This window comes from Peromyscus eremicus, chromosome 1 (genome assembly GCF_949786415.1).
Source record: "Peromyscus eremicus chromosome 1, PerEre_H2_v1, whole genome shotgun sequence".
In the NCBI taxonomy this organism is placed as follows: Eukaryota; Metazoa; Chordata; class Mammalia; order Rodentia; family Cricetidae; genus Peromyscus; species Peromyscus eremicus.
Genome location: NC_081416.1, coordinates 157,124,985 through 157,150,130, shown reverse-complemented (window position 1 = coordinate 157,150,130; position 25,146 = coordinate 157,124,985). Strand labels below are relative to the sequence as shown.

At 47.8% G+C, this 25,146-nt stretch overlaps 1 protein-coding gene across 1 annotated transcript; it reads right to left on the bottom strand.

Annotated features, from left to right (window-relative positions):
* Positions 1-20,274: 20,274 nt before the first annotated feature.
* Positions 20,275-21,923, bottom strand: Ffar2 (free fatty acid receptor 2). Its single transcript, XM_059275874.1, has one exon. It carries the CDS (start codon positions 21,921-21,923, stop codon positions 20,931-20,933), a length of 993 nt encoding a protein of 330 aa, XP_059131857.1. The 3' UTR covers positions 20,275-20,930.
* Positions 21,924-25,146: the final 3,223 nt, after the last annotated feature.

Sequence of the window (25,146 nt, the reverse complement as noted above, 5' to 3'; positions counted from 1 at the left end):
TTGAGTGACTAACAGCTTTTCTGATCCACAGTAAATGAGACACTTGCAAAATGACGGCAGCTCTGGGCTTTCACCTCACTTCAGTTACCTTGTGGGCCAACTAGAAACCAGGGCTTTTTAGTCGAGCAACCTCCAGATGCCTGTTTCGAAATGCTGATGGAGAGGGCAGGGCTGGCATGTGGCTCAGTGAGAGAGGGCTGTGGATGACAGCCTGGGAGCCCACGGATCTGACTAACCCTGAGATGGAGATGGGGGATAAGAAGATGTGTGTCTGCAGGCCTGGGGAGAACAGAGATGCACCTGCTAAGGCTGGCTAGACTTGTCGAGGGAAGAGAGAGGCAAGCTGTGTGGCAGCTGGAGGCTGACTTGGCATAGTGATGTGTACCAAGATACCAGTGACTGTTCAAACAGTGAAGACCCAAGACCACCCAAAACCACTGGGGCCAACATGGCTGACCATGGTGAGGGATGAGAACAAACTGCCTTTTATTTCATTAAAATGACACTTCTATATTATCAGCCTTGAAAATCACCTGTTCCCATGTATATGACATCATGCCTCTTGTGAAACCCCATATGACACTTTTTTAAATTTGTAATTTTGAATGTGTGTTATGGTGTGTGTGTGTGTGTGTGTGTGTGTGTGTGTGTGTGTGTGTGTGATGTGTATGCAGTGCCATGAGAGACCAGAAGAGGGCACCAGATCTCCCGGAACTGCAGTTATAGGCAGTTGTGAGCCTCCTGATATGGATGCTGGGATCTGAACTTAGGTCCTCTGTGAGAGCAGTAGGTGCTCCTGACTAGCCGTCTTTCCAGCCAAGACACCCCATGTAAGGACAGAAAAAGAGAGTAAACTCTCCTGGGGAAAACTGGAACCCACTCCTGCAATTCCTGGCTTTTTTCCATTTGGTCACAAAATCCCTTCTGTCATTAAACTGTCTGAAGCTGCTTGCTACCCAGGATGCTGTGACCTCTCCACAAAGCCTGGCCTCACCCTGTGAGTGTGTGCTTTCTCCAGTTCCAAACTTGGTCTTCTCTCTGTCCCCCCCCCCCTTTCTCTGATGGTGTTAAGAACCTGGAAAGTGTTGGGCGGTGGTGTCACATGCCTTTAATCCCAGCACTTGGGAGGCAGAGCCAGGTGGATCTCTGTGAGTTCGAGGCCAGCCTGGTCTACAGAGTGAGATCCAGGACAGGCACCAAAACTACACAGAGAAACCCTGTCTTGAAAAAGAAAACAAAACAAAGAAAGAACCTGGAAAGCCTGGTCAGGGGCCTCAGTTCACCCTCTGAGACCTCCCCAACCAAGCCTCTGCCCACAGGGAGCACCATCCAGTGTTCTCTCCAAAGGCGGAGCCTCAATCTGATTAAACTTCAGAGACGGTATGACCATTGGCAGGGCGGGAGGGGGGTGCAGAGGAACTCAGTGGGGAGTTAACCGAAGCAAGGGCAGCATTATCCCCTACAAACCAGTGAGACATCCAGAGCACTGCTAACCCAGCTTCCCTACCGGAAACACTGTGGGAAGAAGAACAAAGGAAAAGCAAGGTTTACAACCAGAAACGTGCTCAAGGGCACACCACTGCGAACCAAGGCATACATGTTGTCTTTGACCAGGCTGAGCACACCCACCACAGAAGAAAGAAATTAGGAGATGCTAAAGAAAAGGTACACATTAGCACACTTATATTACAAAAGTATAAGTTGAGCCTTGTCTCAATTTATAGGTGTGTGTGTGTCTGTGTGTGTGTGTGTGTGTGTGTGTGTGTGTGTTGTGTACTCAGGCCCACAAGTGCTTAGGGCATGCCTCAAAGTTTAAGGATTTGCAGCTTAAAGTCTCCAGCAGCTTTAAGTCTAACTGGCTGGGGGTGTGGCTCAGTGGTAGAGCCCCTGCCTAGAATCTCTCAGTGAGGGGCTGGGGGTGTGGCTCAGTGGTAGAGCCCCTGCCTAGAATCCCCCAGTGAGGGGCTGAGGGTGTGGCTCAGTGGTAGAGTCCCTGCCTAGAATCCCTCAGTGAGGGGCTGAGGGTGTGGTTCAGTGGTAGAGCACCTGCCTAGAATCCCCCAGTGAGGGGCTGGGGGTGTGGCTCAGTGGTAGAGCCCCTGCCTAGAATCCCCAGTGATGGGCTGAGGGCCTTGGTCAGTGGTAGAGCTTCTGTCTGCAATATTCCAATGAGGGGCTGGGGGTGTGGCTCAGTGGTAGAACCCCTGCCCATCATGTAGGAGAGCCTGGGTTGACTCTCCAAAGGCACATACATGCACACACTCACACACACACACACATACACACACACATACACACACACACACACACACACACATGCAGAGAAATTCTTAGCTTTTGTTTTAAAGAGTTACTGAAGGTTTTTTTGTTTTGTTTTGGTTTGGTTTTTTGAGACAGGGTTTCTCTGTGTAGCTTTGTAGCCTGTCCTGAGTGTTGAGTTTTCTATTAACTACCATTGCTCCTACCTTATAACAAAAATTTAAAGAAAAGACTCAGGGCCTGGAGAGATGGCTCAGTGGCTAAAAGCGCTGGCTGCTCTTACAGAGGACATGCAGATCACAACCATCTGTAACTCCAGTTCCAGGGGGATCTGATGCCCTCTTCTGGTCTCTTTGGGAACTGCATGCATGTTGCACACAGCCGTACATGTAGGCAAGCATTCATGCACACAAAAAGTAAAAATAAATCTTAAAAAGTGAAAGAAGGAAAGAATGCTTTGGAGACCAGACCAGGAGACACACACACACACACACACACACACACACACACACACACACACACACACACACACACACACTGCAAATTGAGCTGGAGCTTTATTATGTAGCCCAGGTTAGCCTTGAACTCAATAGCCTCCTGCTTCAGTCTCCCAACTATGGCACCACGCCCTGCTCCTAAATAGCTCTTTATCAGTTACACTCTGAAATAACAATCTTTTGAACACGTTTCATCTTTTATTATTATTACTATTATTTTTTCTTTTTTCTTTTCTTTTCTTTTCTTTTTTTTTTTTTTTTGAGAGAGGGTTTCTTTGTGTAACCTTGGCTGCTCTGGATCTTGCTCTGTAGATCAGGCTGGCCTTGAACTCACAGAGATCTGCCTGCCTCTGCCTCCTGAGTGCTGGGATTAAAGGCGTGCACTATCAATGCCCAGCCCTGGGTCTTATATTATTAATGTTAATTTCGTCTCAGTTTTTTTTAAAGCACCTGTTGGACAATTAAAGACTGGAGAACTCCTTCTACTGGATGGCTGTGGCAGTGCCTGGCTGGACTGAAGCTTTACAAGGTTCTCAGCCCATGGTGGGTGTGGAATAAATGTGTTGTAAAACCGTGTAAACATCCTTTATAGATTGCATCCCTCTGAGGAGCTGTGTGCCTCCTGGAGCTCAGCGGTAGGAGGGGGATGTCAGTGCCCAGTCGTACCTGCCACCTCAAAGGGAGCAAGCGATACAAATGACATGGCCTGGAAACACAGATTCCACTTGCCCCAGATACCATGTTCCAATGAGGTTAGTTTTTTAGTTACGTAACTAAAGAAAGTCATAAATCAAGATAGTTTTATAATACATTGGTGGAAACATCAGGTAAGCAGGCTAACAAAACAGGGCAGCCTCTGTGGGGGACCTCAGACGCTGTCTGGAGGCGTTCTCAGCGTTTGACGGGTACACACTAGGGAGCTGCTAAGTTACATTGCAAAAGGTTTCACCTCATAGTCCCAGAGATGTTAGAGTTTGGCCAGGCATGGTGGCACATGCCTTTAATCCCAGCTCTAGGGAAACAGAGGCAGGAGGATCTCTGACTTCAAGGCCAGCCTGGTCTACAGGGTTCCAGGCCAGCGAGACAGTGTCATGCACCAAAAAAAGATATTAGACCTGGCCGAGTTGGGCAATGAATGGTTTTTGAAGGTGGAGGTAGCTCATAATTTGGCTCTTGGATCTGCAAAGTTCCAACCCTCCACAAGCAGGAAGTTCTAACCAGCCAACCTGCCTCCTAGAGCCTTCAACACAGGTGTGGCTTTTTTCCTTGGAGCTTCAGCTCACTGAGACACACAATAAACACAGAAAAAAATATCTCTTAGAGCATAATAAGCAAGCACGCGAAGGAAACGAGCAGCAGAACCCCGTGCTGCTCTCCCTACGTGTCAAGGAGGGTCTCTGAGCTCTGAGACTGGCGGTTGACGGAGGCCAGAGCAGGTTGGGTTTACAACCAATGAGAAGGCAGAACAGGAACACTATATAGAGACTTTAACACAGGGGTAGTTCTAGTTCGGAGAGGTAGGACCCAGGTTGTAGTACTTCCTTTTCTGTTGCTGTGATAAAACACCACGACAGAGGCGACTTATAGGAGGGTTCATTTGGGCTTACGGTTCCAGGGGGACAAGGGTCCATCTCAGCAGAGAAGTGGCAGGCGTGGTGGCTGGAGCAGGATGCTGACGGCTGACATCTTGAATTGCAAGCACTAGGCAGAGAGAGAATGACTCCAAATGTCTTTAAGCTCTCAAAACTGGTGACATACCTCCTCCCACAAGGCCACACTTCCTACGGCCCCACATGGCCTGACGCTATGGGTGACATCTCATTCAAACCCCTACACGGGCTAATAACACACCCTCTGCAAAGGGCCTGAGGCAGGAATGAGATGACAGCCATTGCAGAAATGAAGCACCCTGGCAGAGAATTGTCAACACTGCCCGGCAGACAGCCCAGCATGGCCACCTGCGACCCGGGGAGCCTCCTCCACTCAGTGAGGCTGGACCCCGACTATATCGTAGAAAAGACATTCAGGGTGAGTTTATTAAGTGGACAGAGTCACACAGGAAAAGGATGGTACACAGTCCGAAGATGAGAAGTGGGCTTCTCAAGACAGAGGTCAGCTTGGACGTCAGCAGTGACATCCATGAAAAGCATGAGTCTGGAACACAGCAACTGAATGAAGTTCCGATACTGTCATTGGCGTCCTGCCCCACTAGTGATGAAGTGGGAGGAGCTGAGTCCCTGAATGACATGACCTTGGTGAGGTCAATTTTAATTAATTAATTAATTAGTTAATTAATTATTTTGGATTACACTCACGATATTAATTACATTTGTGGTATTCATTGATTACATTCACAGTATTCATTCAATAATTATATTTATGATAGTCATTAATTATATTACTTGTATTGATTTATTACATTCATGATACTATGTCCTGATACTACTGTCCATTTGTGGGACTTTTCCATCACATGAAACACAGATTCTGGGGCGGGAGTGGGGAGAACAAGGGAATCCATGGCTAATATGTAGAACTGAATTGTATTGTAAAATAAAATAAAAATAAAAGAAAAAAATTGAAAAAAAAACAAACAAACCAGAGATTCTGTACTTAGGAAATCATTGCTCTATATTCCTTTCTTCTCCATCTTGAGATAATGTCTAATCTTTCTGTCTATAAATTTGTATATTCTATAGTAATACAATTCTATAGTATTTGTCCTTTTTCAATGTAAAAACATTTTATGTACAACTTCAGGAGAAATAATACACAGCTTGAACATAAAAACAGGTCATAATTCAAAAGTCCAGGGTTATTTTAAACAGTAAAATATTTTCTCTGTAGAAAATAGTAAAAATGATAACATTTCCCAATAAGCCCTTTTAAGCCAAATGATAGCTGAATTATACATATGAATATTGATTAGATTCTGAGATACAGAAGAAACCTATCTTCACCTGTTCAGAAAACTTTTAAAATAAAAGGTCCCAAACACACAAAAACAGAGTCAAACATGGCTTCCTAGTCCTGCAGTCTCTCATACAGATTGCAGTACAGAGACATGCCTCTTGGTCACTGACTGTGGGCTTGAACTGCCAGCATGCCATGAGCTAAACTATGTGGTGGTTTAAGATTTTGCTCATGCAGACAGAAAAGGTTACAGACACACAGCAAAGCAGGTTCAGATGGAAAAAACTTCTAAACAGGTTATAGTGTGTTTAAAAAATGTGCATAGGCTTAAAAAAGAAAAGAAAATGGGTATAGACAGTTATACATAGACACATATACATACATAAAAATATACATACATACATTAAAAATAGTTTATACATAATAAGGTCTTTAAAGAGAAAATAAAATAATATCAAAAGGATAAGCCATGTGGAGATGGGAAATACACAGGGAGTCTGGATCCTGTATGTTATTGTATTGTCTTTAAATTTTTTTATTGCTAATGAGCAAACAATAGCTGCCTAGAGACACTGGATTATAAAAACTACTAAATTAAACCAACATACATTTTAAAAATGTCTTAACTTCAAAATTTAAGTCCAAAAATACGTGACTTTGGGGAAGAGGTTATGCTTTTGTTTCCACAGTAAATGAAAGGCTGTGGATTTTATTCAAGGTTGATAGAGACCAGATTTGATTGGGGGAGACCTCCCTGAAAATTCTGGTTACAGACTTAAGAAAATAAACCTATTAAAGCTACAAAACAGATGACCTATATTTTACTTGTTCAAACATAAAAACAAAAAAAAACTTTGGCTGGCTTGTGAATAATATATAGTCCATACTTGTGTTAATGCAAGTATGTATGTTACCTTTGAAAGTTCATGTGCTTTCAGAGCAAGGGGACCAGACACCAAAGAAAACAGGTGGCCCAGGTGGTCCAGTCTCACAGACTACTTCAGCTAGACTTTAGATAAGCCTTACATTTCCCATCACATCAAGACCAGACAACAGCTAGCCCTCCTAGGACTTGACCATTATCCTAATTTTCTCAGGGTCCCCCAAAGATGCCAGAACCCTCAAACAACAGGAAACTGTCTAGAAAACACAACACCCACATTCCCAAGAGATGGGGTGGGTGGGTTTTGGTCATTCGGTGGGTTATGGATGTTTGTCATAATTTAGGGGCATCAGTTACAAGCTGTTATTGGTCATGGTAAAAAAAACTGAACAAAGGAGATCTTTGTTCAAGGATTCAAGGATCTCTTTCTAAAAGGAAAAGGGGGATATAATATAGAAATGATGGAATAAAAAGGTAGATTATTGTCTGCTTTTGAACAACCACTTGTCTCAAATATTTTACATTGATATACATTTTTGTATGTTGATACAAATTTAAGGTTATTTTTGTTAGAACATACTGTATATATGTTTCTACTCTTATTTCAGTATTGTACCAATGCAGCTCATTTAACAAATGTAATGTAAATTTCCAGTCCTTGAAAGTTATTATTACAAACTACTTAGGATAATATAGAAATGCAGGTTAGTAGTCACCTATTACAATCAAACATGTAGTCATGTTAGGTATGCTTTCAAGGTCAAACAGAGATATATTTTAGATGGATAGATGAGTGGTCTTCAAACACTTCAAAAACCAACAGAATATGGCATTTAAAATGTTTTAATAACATAAGACTTTTCATAACAATGAGATACATTGGCAGCACCAATTTGCTTCAGAGAAGATGATGGGCATCGAAGATCCTCCATATGGAGTTTGCTTTCAATGTGGTAAAACTAGCCGTTTGGGCAAGAAATGGCTCTTGTCTTGACTGCTGACAGTATGCTGTACAAATTGGACAAGCAGGACACAAAGAAAAAAGACTGTTGAACTTTGCCAAGATAAGGCAGGGCAGTCCTTCAAAATTCCTGCTTCATAGAAGAGTCTGCCAGACATTCTAGGCCTGCCTGAAGGATGGAGATTGGATGCCCCAGCATTGCAGAGGAACCTTGGGTGACTGTTCAGGCAGTCAGATGTCTCTGTCATTTCTGTTGATTTGGAAGTGGCTTACACTGCACTTCCTGTTTACTCAGGTATTATTATATCCTTCTGAGGTCTTTGATGAAATTGAAGACTAGGTAGTTATAGATACAGTTTTTTTTTTTTAGTTATGACAGAAGATAAACCAGGTACAAAACTTTGGACTCATCAAGACAGGATAAATAATGGAGTATTTTCCCTAAATATGCCAAATACATATGGACTGGACATTGTGAATGTAATTCTTACTTGATAATTGCTCTTATTGTATATAGTTTTACTATGTTAGAATTAAAACCTTTCCTTTTTATTTAGACAAAATGGGGAAATGTTGTGGAATAATCTTTTTGTATACTGTGAGGATGTATCACTTGGATTGGTTTAATAAAAAGCTGAATGGCCAAGGCAGGATTTTTGGGACAGAGAGAACATTGGGAAGAAGAAGGTTGAGTCACCAGCCAGTCACAGAGGAAGCATGACATGTAGGATATGAGATAACAAGCCACAAGCCACATGGAAGCACATAAATGAATAGAAATGGGTTAATTTAAGTTATAAGGGCTAGCTAGAAACAAGCCTAAGCTACCGGCCATACTTTCATAATTAATAAGAAGTCTTCATATTTTTATTTGGGAGCTGGCTGAAGGGATAGAAAAATCTGCTTACATATTCTGGCTTCCCTTCTGCTCCTGGTATGGTGACCACACTATGTGGAAAACACAGACAAACATATTTGTGTTTCCACAATGTCAGAATTTATTGAATAACAATAAATTCACAGGTATATGTTTGGCTTCAGTGGTCGACCCCACACAACCTAGTCATTTGGCAAGCAATGTCTGTGGGTATGTCTATGGAAGTTTGTCTTAGTAAATTAATTATGTGGGAAGACCCAGCCCACTGTGGGTGGCACTATCCCTGGCCAAGGGGTCCTGAACTCTGTAAGAGTGAAGAAATCAAGCTGAGCACAATCAAGTGAGCATGCATGTGTTCATTTCTCTCTGCTCTGTGTGGCTGCAGCTGTGGTTCCTTTCCCTGGCTGCCTGAGAGGACAGAAAGCTGGCTGAATCCTAAGCACACATGTGTTCATTTCTCTCCACCCTTGACTGTGGATGTGATCTGACAAGCTGCTTCAAAGTCCTGATGCTGTGACTTTCCTTCAGTGAGGACTGCTTCCTGGAACTGTGAGCTGTGATAAACCCTTTCTCTCCCACGTTATTATTATTATTATTATTATTATTATTATTATTATTATTATTATTATTCTCTCATATATTACATCCCGACCAGTTCCCCCTCCTTTCTGTCCTCCCAGTCCCTTCCCCCACTTCCCCTCTCCCCCAGATCCACTTCTCTGGGCAGGTTTCCCAGGGATATCAACCAAACATGACATAACAAGTTATAATAAGACAAGGCACCTCTCCTCTTATTAAGACTGAACCAGGCGACCCAGTATGAGGAAAAATTCCCCAGAAGTGGGCAAAAGAATGAGAGACAGCCCCTGCTCCCACTATTAGGAGCCCCACAAGAACACCAAGCTATAACTTATATGCAGATTGCCTAGGTCAGTCCTGCAGGCTCCTTGGTTGTTGGTTCAGTCTCTTTGAGCCCCTATGAGCCCAGGTTAGTTGACTCTGTGGGTTTTCTTGTGATGTCCTTGACCCTTCTGGCTCCTACACTCCTTCCTCCCTCTCTTCCTCAGGATTCCCTGAGTGCTGCTTAAAGTTTGACTTCCCATGTTACTTTTTGTTAGTGCATCTTACCACAGAAATGACACTAAGGAAGGGAAGGGCGGGGGATGGGCAGCAACTTGTCAAATTTCCTCTAAATTTGATAGTCCTGACTGAGGCAGACACCGATTTTTGTTTTATTTTATTTTATTTTTTTGAGACAGTCCCACTGAATAGCCCTGGATTGGAACTCATTATGTAGACCAGTCTGACCTTGAAATCACAGGGATCCACATGCCTCTGCCTCCTGAGTGCTGAGATCAAAGATGTGCACCACAAAGTCTGGCTTACCGGTTCTTTTATTCCATCCTCAATTCCTACAGATCACACGTCGCACATCATACAGTAATTATATCCATGTGCATGGCCATATGTAGGTTGCAGAATGGCCACAAAGGGTTAAAATTCCAAGGAACTTGAAAGTTTTTCAAAGAGACCTGAGAAGCCAAGGAGGGGACACGGATGGGCACACAGGAGTCTGTATGGATAGCTAACGGTCCAGGATGGGGCTGGAGAGGCTGCGGCGGCAGCGGCGGCGGCGGCGGCGGCGGCGGCGGCGGCGGCGGCTGCCGGCTCCAGTCAGGCTGCAGGATCGGAGCTGAGCTGCAGAGTTGAGTCCGGATGCAGAAGTGAAGGAGCAGTACCTGGTCCAGACCAAGAAATAGACAGATGGACAGGAAGTCTGTGCGGGCAGATTGACGGGCAGGCAGATCACAGTTTGAGGATAACTCATCAACAGTGGGGACCAAGCTGAGTCTGACGACTTGATCCCCAGTACTCCCACCTCAGAAGGGGAGAACTGACTGTTGCAGATTACCCTCTGGCCCCCACTTACGCTCGGTGGCATGTGCCACCCCATAATAAATCAATAAAATACAATACAAAGGATTTAAGGAGTTGGTTGAATACATTCACTTGTTTTTGAAGATTTATTTTTCATTTATGTGTCTCTATGTCTGTATGAGTGTGTGTCACGTGTGTGTAGGCGCCAGCACAGACCAGAAGGGGAAGCTGGATCTACCGGAGTTCCAGGCAGCTGTGAATTTTCTGATGTGGGTGCTGGGAAATGAGCTCGGGGCCTCTGCAGGAGCAGCAGACCCTTATGACTGCTGAGACATCTCTCCAGCTGTTTTTTTCCACTGGTGTGCATTTCAGAGCCCAGCCTATGAGTTGGTGCCGCCTACAGAGGTCTGGGTCAATTATCAGTGGTCCCGGCCCTCAACAGACACGCCCATAGGCCATCACAATCTAGCTGATCCCTCCACAGAGGCTCTCTTCCCAGACTACTCATCCAGACGCCCAGATCTCTTCCCTCTTGTCAGATGTGAGGCCAATTGCTCTCACCAAGGAAAGTTTTACTCTCAGTAAAGCTGTCTGTGGAATGTGTGACAACAGGCAGTTGGCAGAGGGAGAGTGTCATATGAGTAGGGGTTGAGAGAAAGCTGAATAGCAAGTGAGACTCCCGGTTTCCTTTCTTTGACCCCTAGTTTGTTGGAAGTTCAAACATGCCCCTGCTTCTGGCAAATTCAAGGACTGTTTTTTAGAAAATCTGATTGGCTCAAGAAGAAATATCCCAGGTACCTCAACACTTCCCCAACTCAACATCCCAGTGAAATCACACTGTGGGAAGCCTAATTCTCCGGTTTATAGCCTCCATTTACCCTGAGATGCCTTTGGAAGGCAGCCTCGAAGATGCTCAGAGGTTCTCACCTGCCACCATTCACATCCTTTGAAATTCTCCCTCCCTTCAAGAATGGGCTGAGAAAAGAGAGTAGAACGCCACTTAGAGCAGGTGTATAAGGAGATGCCATCTTCTCTCTGCCATTTTTGCTTTTGTTTGTTTTGTTTTCAAGACAGGGTTTCTCTGTGTAGCCCTGACTGTCCTGGAACTCACTCTGTAGACCAGGCTGGCCTTGAACTCACAGAGATCTGCCTGCCTCTGTCTCCCAAGTGCTGGGATTAAAGACTTGCACCACCACCACCCGGCTTCTTGCTTTCTTGCTTGCTCGTGTTGGTGGCCATCAGCTGCCTCACAGAGAGGCTCTTACGGTTAGGAACTGAGGAAGGCCTCCCCTCCACGGCTGGCAGGAGCCCAGGGCCTTGCTGCTGTGGTTTGAAATGGCTCCTCCTGCTTCAATGCCTGTTCCCCTGTGGTGGCACTGTTTGGGGAAGCTGTGAAGCTAACAGGAGGTGGGACTTGACTAGCAGAGGCAGATCTCAGGCCTGGCCCTGAGCTCCGGGCCCCCTGTCTCCTGGTCTATCTCCCTCTCCCATGGCCATGGACAGACACAATCAGTCCACCACGCTTTCCTTAATGAGATGGGCTGAAACACCCTGAAGCCAGGACTCAAAATAAATCATTCTTCTGATGCATTGATCCCTCTGGGTATTTGCCACCATACGGAAGTAACCAACTTCATCTGTCAGCTCTCAGGAAACTGAATCATGTTAACAACAACACTTTTTGTTTGTTGTTTAAATATTTTTAAATTTTGGTGTTTTGTTTTGTTTTTGTGGCAGGGTTTCTTTGTGTAACTCTGGCTGTCCTGGGACTCACTCTGTAAACCAGGCTGGCCTTGAACTCACAGAGGATCAGCCCACCTCTGCCTCCCAAGTGCTGGGATTAAAGGCATGTGCCACCACTGCCCAGAAAAATATTTGTAATTTTTATTGATTTATGTATGTGTGGAAAGGGTATGTGTGCAGTATTGCATGTGAGGACAAGGTATAGGATTCAGTTTCTTTTCTTCTGGCATGTGGGACTTGGGGAATTGAACTCAGGTCATCAGGCTTGTGTGGAAAGCGTGTTTATGAGCTAAGCCATCTGACTGGTCTAGAAATTTCTTTAAGAATATGAAATCTCACTGACATAGTGGCATACATCTTTAGTCCCAGCTTGGGACTTGGAAGGCAGAAGTAGGTGGATTCTTTTGAGTTCAAGGACAGCCAGGGCCACATTGTGAGACATTGTTTCAAAAACAAAATAAAAAAGACTATGAAACCTGTATCTTGATGATACAATTGGCAAGGAGTTGGAGTGTGAAATTAGTTTAAGGTCTGTATTAAAGTCTGATTAAAGGCATCACCGCCACTGCCTGGCTGCCAGCACATTCCTTAAAGATAAATATTTCCTTGAAAAGAGGTGGAAGCAGTTGCCACCAGGAAGAGGGAAATGACCATGTTGGAGGGATAGGGCTAAGGGTGCTTTTATTTCACAACAAACAGTTTGCCCTGCTATACTATATGCCTGTCTCCATGTGTGTGACATCGCGCACGCAGTTACCCTCAGAGGCCAGCAGATGGCGTTAAATCCCCTTGGAGTTAGAGTTACAGGTGATTCTGAACCACCTTGTGGATGCTGGGAATTGAACCTGAGTCCTCTGCCAGAGCAGCAAGTGCTGCTAACCATTGAGCTATCTCTCCAGCCCTTACGTAATTTTTCTAAAACTAACAAGAATGATTAGGTATGGTGGTTCACGTGCTTCTCGTCATGGCCAGCCTTAGAGATCCGCCATCTGCTAGCAACTGCTGGCCCCTGGGTTTGGAAATCTACAGCCATACCTGCCTCGCCCACCCAGCACACAGTCGCCTGGCTCAGACCTGGCATTGGTCTTAGACTTTCCAAGCATTGCTCTTTCCGTTCTCGACAGACATGACTCCCCCACATCGTTTTCAACCCACTTGTTTAAAAGTAGTTGTCCACCATGCCCCGAGAAGTCATACTTCACCTTCAATTCGCTTTCCCTGTCTTCACGGCTCTTGGTGTCTCCTCCGGTTCTTCTGTGTGTGTTTCCTTGCTTTCTAGTCTTTGAGGCAAGATCTCACGGTGTAGTCGAGGCTTCCAGGTTTTTTCTCCTCCCCCAGTCTCCTTTCTTTCTCCACGTCTTCTTCTTCTCCCTCGTCGTCCCCCTTCTCCTCATCATTTTTTTCTTTTTCTTTTTTTCTTGAGACAAGATCTTACTGTGCACCCCGGACCTGATCCTCCTGTCTCTGCCTCAAAAGTGACTTCTTCCTTCTTCAAAAATGTTACCTTCATGTTTTTAGTTCATTTCTTAGGTTTGCATTCAAAGCAACAGGCAGTCCTCACGTTGTCTCCTAAGACCGGCATGGTTACAGTTTGGTCCCTGTGCTCGCCCCGCCCACTTCCCCTGAAGTAAGGTATGTATTGTGCTGTCTGTCTGCCTTCCCACTGAGTGTGAGCCACCAGTAAGCAGGGGTCCCGGCCTTATCCACTGTTGGGTCTCTAGCCCCACGATCAGGGCCTGACACATGCTGACCCTGGCCAGAGTTTGTGGATGAATGAATGCCCGCGACCGTGGACGTCCAGGTGGGTCTGTGTTTGCTGTAACACCATAGAAACCGCACACAGCTGTACACATTTTCATTGAACACAGCTAAGTTTGTGATCACTGTGTTTACTTTCCCATTTCCTTGGGGCTGATCACTGCTCAGGATGCCAGATGGCAGGGGTGGCAGACCGTGGGGAGAGGGAGCCTGAGGTTATCCTGGTGCTGTGGATAACCCCTCCTTGGGTAAGCTGCAAGACCACAGTTGACAGTGTCTACAACTGACTTCTACACCCGTCGCTTCAAGTCTTCTGCCTCAGCAGACACTCCACCCATTGCCAAGTGGGTAACTGGATGGTGGCTACTGGTGGCTCAATGATCTTTGCCCCATTTCCTGGTTGGATGTGCAATTTGTAGATGAGAACTGGCCTCACTTCCTGTAAAACCAAAAAAAAAAAAAAAAAAAAAAAAAAAAAGAAAAGAAAAGAAAAGGAAAAGAAAAGAGGGCAAAAGTCTTTAACCCCAGGAGGTAAAAAGCAAGGCCAAAAAGGAAAGTGCTCAGAGGCCCAGAGCTGAGAGGCAGGAAGGCCAACGCCAGTGGAGATGAAACATTGGGGTGTGCTTTCTTCTAGACTATCACCACCCCCAACCCTCTCCAACCACAGAAATGGACCAAAACGCCCACACTATACCCGAGCTCTGCTGTGGTCAGAGGTTTTCCAGGTGGGGGTGTGGTGGCATCTGATCTGAAAGGGGAAGTTGGGGGCTCAGTGGTAGTCACCCCTTCTCTGGCAGTTCGGGCTCCAGCTCCCTCCACCTGTTTCCTGGTAACACTCTAGGCTGCCGTCTGTGTTATTCATTAACCAGGTACTAATATTTCTGTTTACCCATCTGTCATCCTGCTGCGAGGCAGGGGATTCAGACAGAGCCCCAGCATTCTGCAGCCACCCGGATATTCTTGGAGGAGGCGCAGCCAGTACCACAGAGCTAGAGCTTATTATGTCGGAAGACTTCTGCTAGACCTTGTGCGCCTGTTGCTAGGGAATGAGGAAGTCTCCCCTCCCGGGGTGTGATTGCTGGGTTTGTGTGCATGAGTTGGTCATCAGTATCTCTTGACAAAATTATGCTCGGTATTCTAATTTTGGCAGGATCTGGCCCCAGGGGTGAAGTGTTGTCACAGAAACTGATAAGGGCTGCAAACTGGGGCCTTTCCTTCCCCCCAACTTCAGCTCTCCTCCCCTTCCCCAGGACAAAGACCTGCTTGTTAGCTCTTGGGCCTTTTCTTTTTTTTTTTGCTTAAGATTTTATTTTACTTGTTATTAATTGTGTGTGTGTGTGTGTGTGTGTGTGTGTGTGTGTGTGTGTGTGCAAGTGCCTGAGGAGGCCAGAAGAGGGCATCAGAACCCCTGGAGCTAGAGTTGCAGGTGACTGTGCCTGCCAGACGTGGGTGCTGAGGACTGAACTTGGTCTTCTGCAAGAGCAGTGTGTGCTCTTAGATGCTGAGCCACCAATTCTCCCGACTTTAAATGGGTTTTGAACTACTTTCCTACCTGACCACAGAACCCTCCTGATAGCATAGGTGCCTCGTTCTTGTGCGTTCAGGGTCTCCATCTCTCATCAAAGTGGCTTCTATGAAGATCCCTGCTCTGAGATGACGTGAATCCATGATTTTTTTGTTTTTAGACTTTACAGAATTGGTGTGAAAGCAATACAGTTAGTTAGAAACTTGACTCTGATTGTGAATTTTGACTTTTCTTAGTTCATATATTCTGTGTGATTTATTTTTCCCCCTGTGGCAACCGGCCACAGCTCCTAGACAGCCCCATGAGTAACAGCCAAGGCTCAATGTTGTGCCTCTAAGCCACTCAGTGTAGTAAATGCATTGTTTCTCTCTCTGTTCTTTTTTTTAAAAAAAAACCTGTGTGTGGTATGTGCATCTATGTGTCCCTTTGTGAGTGAGAACACCATCGTTTATGTGAGTGTGCATGTAGGCTAGAGGTAGTCATTGAGTGTCCTCCTCAGTGGTTCTCTACATTAGTTTTATTTTTAATTTAAAAAATCATTCATTTTTATTTTATGTTTGTGAGTGTTTTACCCTCATGTCCACAGAAGCCAGAAGAGGGCGTTGGATCCTCTGAAGCCGCCATGTGGGTGCTGAGAAGAACAGTCATTGTTCTTAACCACTGAGGTGTGTCTCCAGCCTCTCACTTTAGTTTTTGAGACATGGAATTTCACTAAACCTAAAATTTGCTGTTTTGGCCAGACTGGCCAGTGAGCCCCCAGGACCCTCTTTCTGGTGCTGGAGATACAGATATGTGCTGCCACACTCAGCTGTTATGTGGGTTCTAGTAATCTAAACCAGGTCCTGGACTTACAGAGCTAGCACTGGACCCATGAAGTCATAGCCAAGTCCCCGCCCCGGTTTCCTCCAAAGTCCTGGAATTACAGGTCCAGGCCACCATGACTGGTTTAGAGTTAAGTGAGATAATTCATCCATACTTGTGGCACAAACAAATGCCTATTTTTCAGGGGCCTTGGGCTGATGATACTGGAAGTGATCATGAAGGCCAATTACTAGTGAGTAAATGTCTACAGTTCCTCCCTGACCATCCCAGACTTACTTTCTTCAATTTTCCTTTAACCCCACTGAAAGCAAAATGACTCCATTATGATGGTTAAATTTAGTTGCCAACCTGACTGGGAGTGTCTGTGTTTCCAGTATGGGTTAGCTGAAGAGGGGAGACCAACTGTGAGTGTGGGTGGCCCCAGTTCATGGGCTGGAGAGATCGTGGGCTGAATAAAATGAGCTAAGACCCTCATCATCTCTCTCTGCCTCCTGACTAAGCATGCGATGTGACCAGCTCACATTTCACACTTACACTGCTGTGCAACCCTGCCATGATGGATTGTATCCCCCCCAAACCACAAGGCAAAATAAACCCTTTTCGGAGGGTATGTGTGTTATGTTTGCGCACGAGGGTAGTGTGTGTGCACACAGAGACCCGAGAAAAACTTTGGGCATCCTCCTCTGTCCACCTTATTGCCTTGAGACACAGAAGTCCATTGAACCAGAAGTCCACCATTTTGGTTAGGCTTCATGGCCAGCGAGCTTTCAGGATCTGCTTGTCTCTGTCACTCAGGCTGGGTTACAAGCACACACACACTCAGCCATGCCTGGAATCTTAGGTGTCTGCTGGGGATTCAAACTCAGGTCCCCACGCTTGCATGGCAAGTGTTCTCAACACTAAGCCATCTTCTAAGGCTTCCTTTCTTAAGTTCCTTTTTTGTTTTTATGTGCATTGGTGTTTTGCCTGTGTTCATGTCTGTGTGAGGGGGTTGGAGTTCCTGGAACTGGAGTTACAGACAGTTGTGAGTTTCCATGAGGGTTCTGGGAATTGAACCTGGGTCCTCTGGAAGAGTAGCCAGTGCTCTTAACCACTGAGCCATCTCTCTAGCTCCTCTTAAGTTGCTTTTGCTGGGTGTTTTGTCATAGCAACAGAAAAGCAACTCACAGTTAGCAAGATGTGACTGTGGTTGCTGAAGACCCAGGGATGGCAGGGTTAGAGGTCCAGCAGTTAATCAGCTCAGCTTAACCAGAAGTCTGTTTACTCAATGTCCTCGTGTGTGTGTGTGTGTGTGTGTGTGTGTGTGTGTGTGTGTGTGTGTGTGTTTGCTGTCGCTTCCTCTAACATTCGTGGAAATTGGGAGTGACTGTCTTGCTGGGACAGTTAATGTGTCTGAACGTCCCCAGCCACTGGAAACACGACTTCATGTCGTGCTCTTTGCTCTTCCCTTGTGGGGCCACATTGAACGGCATCTTCTATAAAACAGGTCTTATCGTGTTCCAGCCACGTGGCCAAATAGCTAGAGCACTCTACTTCCTTCTGTGAAAAGGGCAGGCATTGTGGGGGTGAGGCCTGGGATTTGAACTCTTGGCCCAGTGATCTTGGGACGCTACCTAACCCTCTCCAGCTCCTTCTCTATCACAGAGCCCAGCAGTTAATGCCGTTCATTATCATCATGAGCTTCCGCTGTTATTTACTGTTATTTTCTTGTCATGTAGCATTAATTTTACACAGTCACACTGTGTGTGGAGATACGGGTGCTGTGAGTGGCAAACCTGGGGCAAGCAGCCCCCACCCTGAGGGGTTCAGCTGCACACCCTTGGCCTTGCCAAAGGGTCACCCGGCTGGCCTTCCTGACTGCCTATACCCGTTATGGAGGGTTGGGGAGGGTCCCTTGACCCTCACCTCAGCATCCAGCCTATCCCTGTCACCTGTTGTGTGCAGCTCTGCCTTACATGTGTGAGGCCTTAGGGAGGGGGCGGTGAGGAGAGGGAGTCTCCATCCACGTGACCACAGGTAAACTGGAGGAAGGCTTTTCAGGGGCAGCCTGTTGGGGAGAGCAGCATCCACACCCCTCGCCTATACTCTGCGAGGAAGCCCAATACACTTGTTGCTTCCTCAGAGTGAGCTTGCGCAGGATTGTGCCTCCATTTGTCGTTGAGACCTTAGGAGGCGGGAGAGGTGTGTCACATCGTGTGTGTGGCAGTCAGAGGACAACTTTCAGGGGTCTGTTCTCACCTTCCACCTGGTCCAGGCAGGCTTTCTCTCCTGTGGTATCCGAAGACTAGCTGCTCCTCCTATGCTTCCAAGCGTTTCTCCTGTCTCTGCTGGGCATCTCACCACAGGAGAGATGTGTGCCACACAGCTGGCCTTTGAATGTGAGTTCTGGGGATCCACACTCGGGCTTTTGCAGATGGCACTATTCACCCACTGAACTGCGAACCAGGCTCCATTGTGTGGTTTTAAATCTGAAGCCCTCAGTCTGATTTTCCAGCACTTGAATCCTTGAGTTGTGTGGCTCAGCTCTGAGCAGGCTGCCAATCAGCCCTAAGCGGGCTGGCGCTCTTGCCAACTTAATTCCGTTCTGTCGTTAATGCTATCTCAACCAAAGGAGCTTTAAAGTTATTTTATACTGATTTATTTACTTTATACGTTTACCTGTGCACTTGACTGTGTACACACATTCTGTGGTACACATATGGGGGTCAGGAAACAACCTGTAGGAATGGGTTCTTCCCTTTTGCCGTGAGGGTTCTGGGGATCCGTCTCGGGTCATCATCCATGGTAACAAGTGCCTTTGCCCACTGAGCCATCTGAAGCCCCAAATGAGCATGTTTGCAAGCCGAGCGCATCACAGACTCACGGTAAGCTGGAACTTCACCCGGTTTTCTCGCCTGTGGAACTTCACCTGGGTTTTCTCGCCTGCCACATCACCCTATAGTTAGCTTCCAAATGATTTTTATTTTAACCAGTCATGATTTAATCTCAGCCCTCAAGAGGTAGAGATCAGTGTATTTCTGTAAATTCCAGGCCAGCCTGGTCTACATAGCAAACTCATGATTAGCCAAGGCTATACAGTGAGACCCTGTCTCAAATAGAAACAATTTTATTTTAATTTATTTATTGTGTACGCATGTGTGTGTTTGTGCCTGTGTGTGTGTGCATGTATGCATATGTGTGCACTTGTGCCATAGAGCATGTATGTGGTGGTCAGGGGACAACTTTGGAGTCTGTTTTCTCCTACCTTGTTTAGGTCAGACAGATCTCTCTTGTTTCTGCCATGCTGTGTAGCCCAGGCTAGCTGGCTCCTATCTCCACCTCCCATTGCTGCAGGAATGCAGGGATTATGGGCACACACTGCCACATCCTACTTTCTGTGGGTTCTGAGAATCAAAATCAGGTCATCAGGTTGTATAGCAAGTGCTTTTACCCGCTGAACCAATTTCATTGGCCCTATGAGTTTAATATGTTATTTCTAGGGCAGTCAAGGTGGTGCATGCCTGTGGGGTGGAGGTGGAGGCCGGAGGATGAGGAGTTCAAGACCCCTCTTGCTACATAAGAAGTGTAAAGCCAACCTCAGCTACCTGTAGGAGACGTTGTCTCAAAAAAATGTTTTTTCTAGTGTTTTTAACTTTGTTCTTGCTTTTGAAAGACAGGGTCTAACTGTGTCAAACTCACAATCCTCCTGTCTCAACCTTTGCAGTTCTGGGAATGTGGAGTGTTAACTGCACTGGGGACAAAGGTCACTGGGGTCCTGGCGGAGAAATGAGTTAGGCAGGTAGACTCAGGAAGGGACAGAGGGCACAGGGCAGGCAAAGGCCTGCTGTGATCTGAATTCCAAGGGAGAGAGGCTTGATACAAGGGAACTGTGGGGTTCTGAGGAGGACGGAATTCACTCTAAGCTCCCTGATGGATCAGCTGCCCACGGTGGCCTTCACCCACATCCAGGAAGTCCAACCTCCCCAGTCACCAGGCTACACAGGGTCCCATCAGAGCCCTCACTCCCTGTGACCTCACAGTATCTTCATTTGAAAGTGTTTGGGGGAGTCTCTACTGTACCCCTTCTCCCTCTGCTGTGGTACTGTGTCCACCATCCCTCCTTCCCTGGGTCGTACAGATGTGTGTCAACAGCTGTGAACATTTGCTTCAGGCTTTCATAGTCTTTATTTCCAACCTGCCAAAGCAGACTGGTTTTCTCTCCTCCCACGCAGGTCAGGGTCAACGTCAGACTGACCGGTACCAAGACACGTCCTTGCCTGGGTGGGGTGACACGGTGGACAGATGTACAACCCCGAACCCAGCTTAACGGTGGGGACTAGGCCAAAATGTGAAAACCAGCAGAGCACACTTACAGAGGGGCAGCTCAAACGGATACAGAAAGACCACGCTCACCAGGGATGGGAGTCCGTCCTCCCCACTAGCCCCTCCCCTGGCTTAGAGCCTCTCCGAGATTTTTCTTCTCACGGTTTTCCCCCAATCTTTTTTCACTGGCTTCTTTGCGGCCTCGTCAGTCAGACCACTGTCTCTGGGTGGTGATTCCAAGCTCGAAGGAATATTACTTTTAAACCCGCACTCCTGTTAGCCACCTTGCTTCTGAGACCCTGGCCCCACTGTGTTTTAGGGCTGTAACCATTTCTTCTGTATCCTGGAGCAGGAAAATTCAGTCAAGTTGTTACGCCGAGCTGAGAGGGCAGCGGGGCGGGGTTGGGGAGGTCCTTCTTTTTTATTTTTTATCTTTCACCAAGTTCCAGGTGCTCTACTAGCCAGCCCAACTTCTGGGTGACCCAGAGGCTAGGGAAGATCTGGGGAACTCTCTACTCAGTGACGAAATCGGAGCTCGGCACCCCCTCTGCTTGACTCCCACCCCTGTCCATCCTGGTCCCCTCCACTGTCTCTTTGGCTCCTCTGCCCAGCATCGAGGAGCCGGGATTGCGCAGCAGTAGCAAACTTTTCCCGAAAGCTCTGCGCACCACAGAGGAGGAGAAATAGAAGAGCAGAGGGTCCAGGCTGGCATTGAGGGAGCTGAACACCACAGCCTCCACCCGCCATGGAGGGCTCTGTCTCAAGTAGAACCCCACCAAGTGGGACACGTTGTAAGGTCCGAAGCACACCAGAAAATTAAGAAGCGTCACCACAGCCAGGCCTACCGCCCGGCGTCTCCTCTGAGCCCCTACATGGGGCTGCGTGAGCATGATCCACATGAAGCGCCAGTAGCAGAAGATGGTGACCGCCATGGGCACGAAGAAGAGAACCAGGCACAGCTCTAGACGCACTGGCAGCACCACATCCAGCTGCTCTTGGGTGAAGTTCTCATAGCAGGTTATCTGGCTCCCAGTGCCCACCGGCTCGGTTGAGTTCAGGTACTGAACGATGATGACGATGGTGCAGTGGCCGAAGGACATGATCCAGGCCACCAGAGCAGCGATCACTCCGTACAGAGGCCGGCGGGAGAGCTTGTACTGCACCGGGAAGGCCACTCCCAGGTAGCGTTCTATGCTGATGCCCGCCAGCAGCCACGTGCTGCAGTAGATGCTGCTGTAGAAGCCGAAGCCCGTGAGCGCGCACACGATCTTTGGCAGGTACCAGCGAAAGTTAGACGCTGCTTCCACGATCCGGAAGGGCAGCAGCAGCAACAGGAGCAAGTCCGCCAGGGTCAGATTAAGCAGGAGGATGTGCACGGGAGCAGGCTGGGGCTGGCGGACCCGGCTCACGAAGGCACGCAGGGCCAGCAGGTTGGCAGGGAGCCCAGTGAGAAAGATAAGGATGTAGGCCGTGAGGATCAAGGAGCTGTGCCAGTTTGGGGTCATTCTGGAAGATGGAAAAGGAGTAAGGGCACCTTCACTCACAGCCTTCAGACCCTCCTTCCTCTGCTTCAGACTGCTCACATCCTCTCTGGTTCCCAGGCCAAAGCTGTCTGCTCCTCACCACCGCTTGCCGAGCCACCTGCCAGAGCTGCCCAGAACAATTATTGACTTAGCCTTGGGCGGGTATTAAGCTGCAGTTATTACGTTTGCCATCCTGTGTCTCTGAGGGAGACCAACTCGACTTCCCACGGGAATTCCCCTCTGCTTTCCTGGGCCCCTTTCCTATTTAACTTCACAGATCGTAGGAAGTGGCTGTGGTCAGGTCCCTTTCTCACAGCTGGCTGTGGCTAGGAGCCAAAGCTTGGTGGCCGAAGAAGGCAGGCGTAGAAACTGGGGAAGATCAGAAAAGTGCGTCTTGGGGGGAAAAAAAAGAAACTTCCAGAAGGCATGCCCTGCCAACCCTGGGCTGGTTCTCAGCTCCAGGTGCCCAACCCTTCCCCTCCCGCCCAGCACCTTACCTCCTTGGGCCGACCACAGGGTCTCTTTCACCTGGTTCTCCTCTGGTCCAGTGCTGTGGATCCTACCAAAAAGGGGGATCTAGGATAGCCAAGGAGGAAGGCTGAGCCAGCACCTCGCTCTGTGGCCTCTTCCCCCCAAATTTCAGACACACATTCACCGAAGCCCAGAGAGCACGGGTAGCTCCTGGGCCTGGTGTTTTAGCGGTATACAGACAGGACTTCTCCACAGGTGCCTCTGTTCCCATTTGGTTGGTAACCCTTGCTAACGCATAGTCTCGCCCCCATTCCTTCTTCATTCCCAGGTCTAAGGTTCCTCACGGCGCCCGCCCTGTTAACATCTGGGTCTGATGATTACTTTTTTGTTCTGACAGACATCCTCCAGCCTCTTCCTCACCCCACACCTGTTCCTCAGTTGCAAGCGCCAGCATCTCGCCCCTGAGCGCACATACTAAGTGGCTTGCCTTGCCTGGCTTCTGACAGAGGGCTCCTCAGGAGTTCCTGGCGCAAGAGGCCAAGGGAGTTTTAGCAATTGCTGCGGCCCCACAGAAAAGGGCGGGGGAGTAAAAAACTGTAAGGAACCTGGTTGGTGGGAAGCTGTTACACGGGTCACATGGCCAGAGAGAGGCAGGTCAGTAATTGAGCAGTATTTCCTCTCAAACTGAAGAGGAGGGCCTGCAGTTCTGTCCTGTCCCTGGAGATCTGATCTATTCTGACTTCCACAGACTTTTCTGTCCCTACTTCCTGCCCCCCTCCTCGTCCCCCCCACCCCCCATCCCGTTCAGGTCTTCTTCTGTTTTCTGACCGATGTCTCCTGTGGCTGTCTAGATCGATTTCATTCTCAGAATGAGGCTCCCCACTTCCTCTGAATCTTCAATCTTCTGACTTCCTGTGCTCTCCCATTGTCCACCCCAACAAGTCCCCTTTGGCCTTGAAGCTGAGACAGACGGGCTTTTCCTAGCTTGTGTCTCACGGTGGACACAGCCAGGCAGCTGTGGGCGGCAGTCCAACTCTCTGCACTGGGAACTTTGGGTCAGATTAAGTTTTATGAACTTTCCTTTCCTTCTGCTAGTGAGCCTGGGAATCCTAACAGCACAGGACATCTGGGGCGTCTGGGGCAATCAGTGAGGCCAACGACGTTAAGCATCAGAGTCAGGGAACCTGGGATTCCTTCCCTCAAGCCTGCCAGACAGCCTCCTGGAGGGAGAGCTGGATGCGGTGCCACAGGCCTGGAATCCCAGCTACTCTGCAGGCCTGAGGCAGGAGGACAGACCCAAGGCTAGCCTGGGCTACAGATGACAGACAGAGAGGCTCACTCAAGGTCAAGGTTCCTGTAGCTGCTCTCAGAAGAGTGACGCTCTCCAGCATCCCTTCTTCCTCCTCTTCTTCTCCCCTTGTTTTCTCTCTTCTGACCTGCTTAGTCAGCTTCGAGTTAGAAGATCCTAACAAGTCCTCCAGAGGGCTGGAGAGATGGCTCAGTGGCTAAGAACACTGGCTGCTCTTGCAGAGGACCTGGGTTCGGTTCCCAGCACTACACAGTGGCTCACACTGTCTGTAACTCAAGTTTCGTGAGATCTGACACCCTCTTCTGACCTCCATGGACACTGAACACACATGCTGTATATGCCTATATGCAGACAAGACACTTACACACATTAAAAAAAAAAAAAAGTCCTCAAAAATACACATGTGGGAAAACAAGGACAATAAGAACATGTCGCCCTCTTTTCTATCCTTCCTCTTTATCTTTCTCCCTCCCTTTCTTTTTTTCCTTTTCTAATATTAGAGATGGATTCTAAGCCATTTGAATGCTGGCTATACTCTCAGTCCCTCACTAATGTAATGTAAGCAAGTGATCTACCCCAGCCCCTCACTGGGAGACTCTAGTCAGGGGCGCTACCCCTGAGCCATGCCCCCAGCCCCTCACTGGGGATTCTAGGCAGGGGCTCTACCCCTGAGCCATGCCCCCAGCCCCTCACTGGGGATTCTAGGCAGGTGCTCTGCCCCTGAGCCACGCCCCCAGCCCCTCACTGGGGGATTCTAGGCAGGTGCTCTGTCCTCACTGAGGCATGTTCCAGGCCTTCACTGCCCTCAGACCAGGAACCAGGAACCAGGTGTGTGTGTGTGTGTGTGTGTGTGTGTGTGTGTGTGTGTGTGTGTGTGTAGGGGGATGGGTAAAACTTCCAAAAGCCTTCCCCTAGTAACCTACTTAATTCCAGCCAGGCCTGACCTTCTAAAGTCTCCATAGCTTTCAAACTAGTCCTCAGCTTGCTAGGGACTGAGCATTCAAAACAGGACCTGTAGGGGGCATTTCCAATTCAAACCACAGTACAGGAGAACTAAGGAAGAGATGTGCTGTTGCTTGCTGCTAGGTGTTGTTTTGTGTTGTGATTTTCTGTGAATAGTCATGAGGATTTAGACTAACTGCAAAATGGAAGCTTCTTGGCAAGCAAGCCTGGAGGCGCAGAACAGCCTCTGCTTTCTGCCTGTCCCCTCGTGCCCCCTCCCCGCTGCTGTGCACCTACGGCGGCTGCGAGACATCGCTTTTCGGGTTCACTGAATTTACAGAGGAAACCCTCGGCCTCATGCTGAGCAGAGCTGACAGCCACACTGCCTTCTGGATCCCCCAGGACTCTTTCCTGGCATTGGGTGGATGTGATTCAAGTTCCAAAAGCAGCACAGAGTTAGATCCATCACTGTGTTCAGCGGTG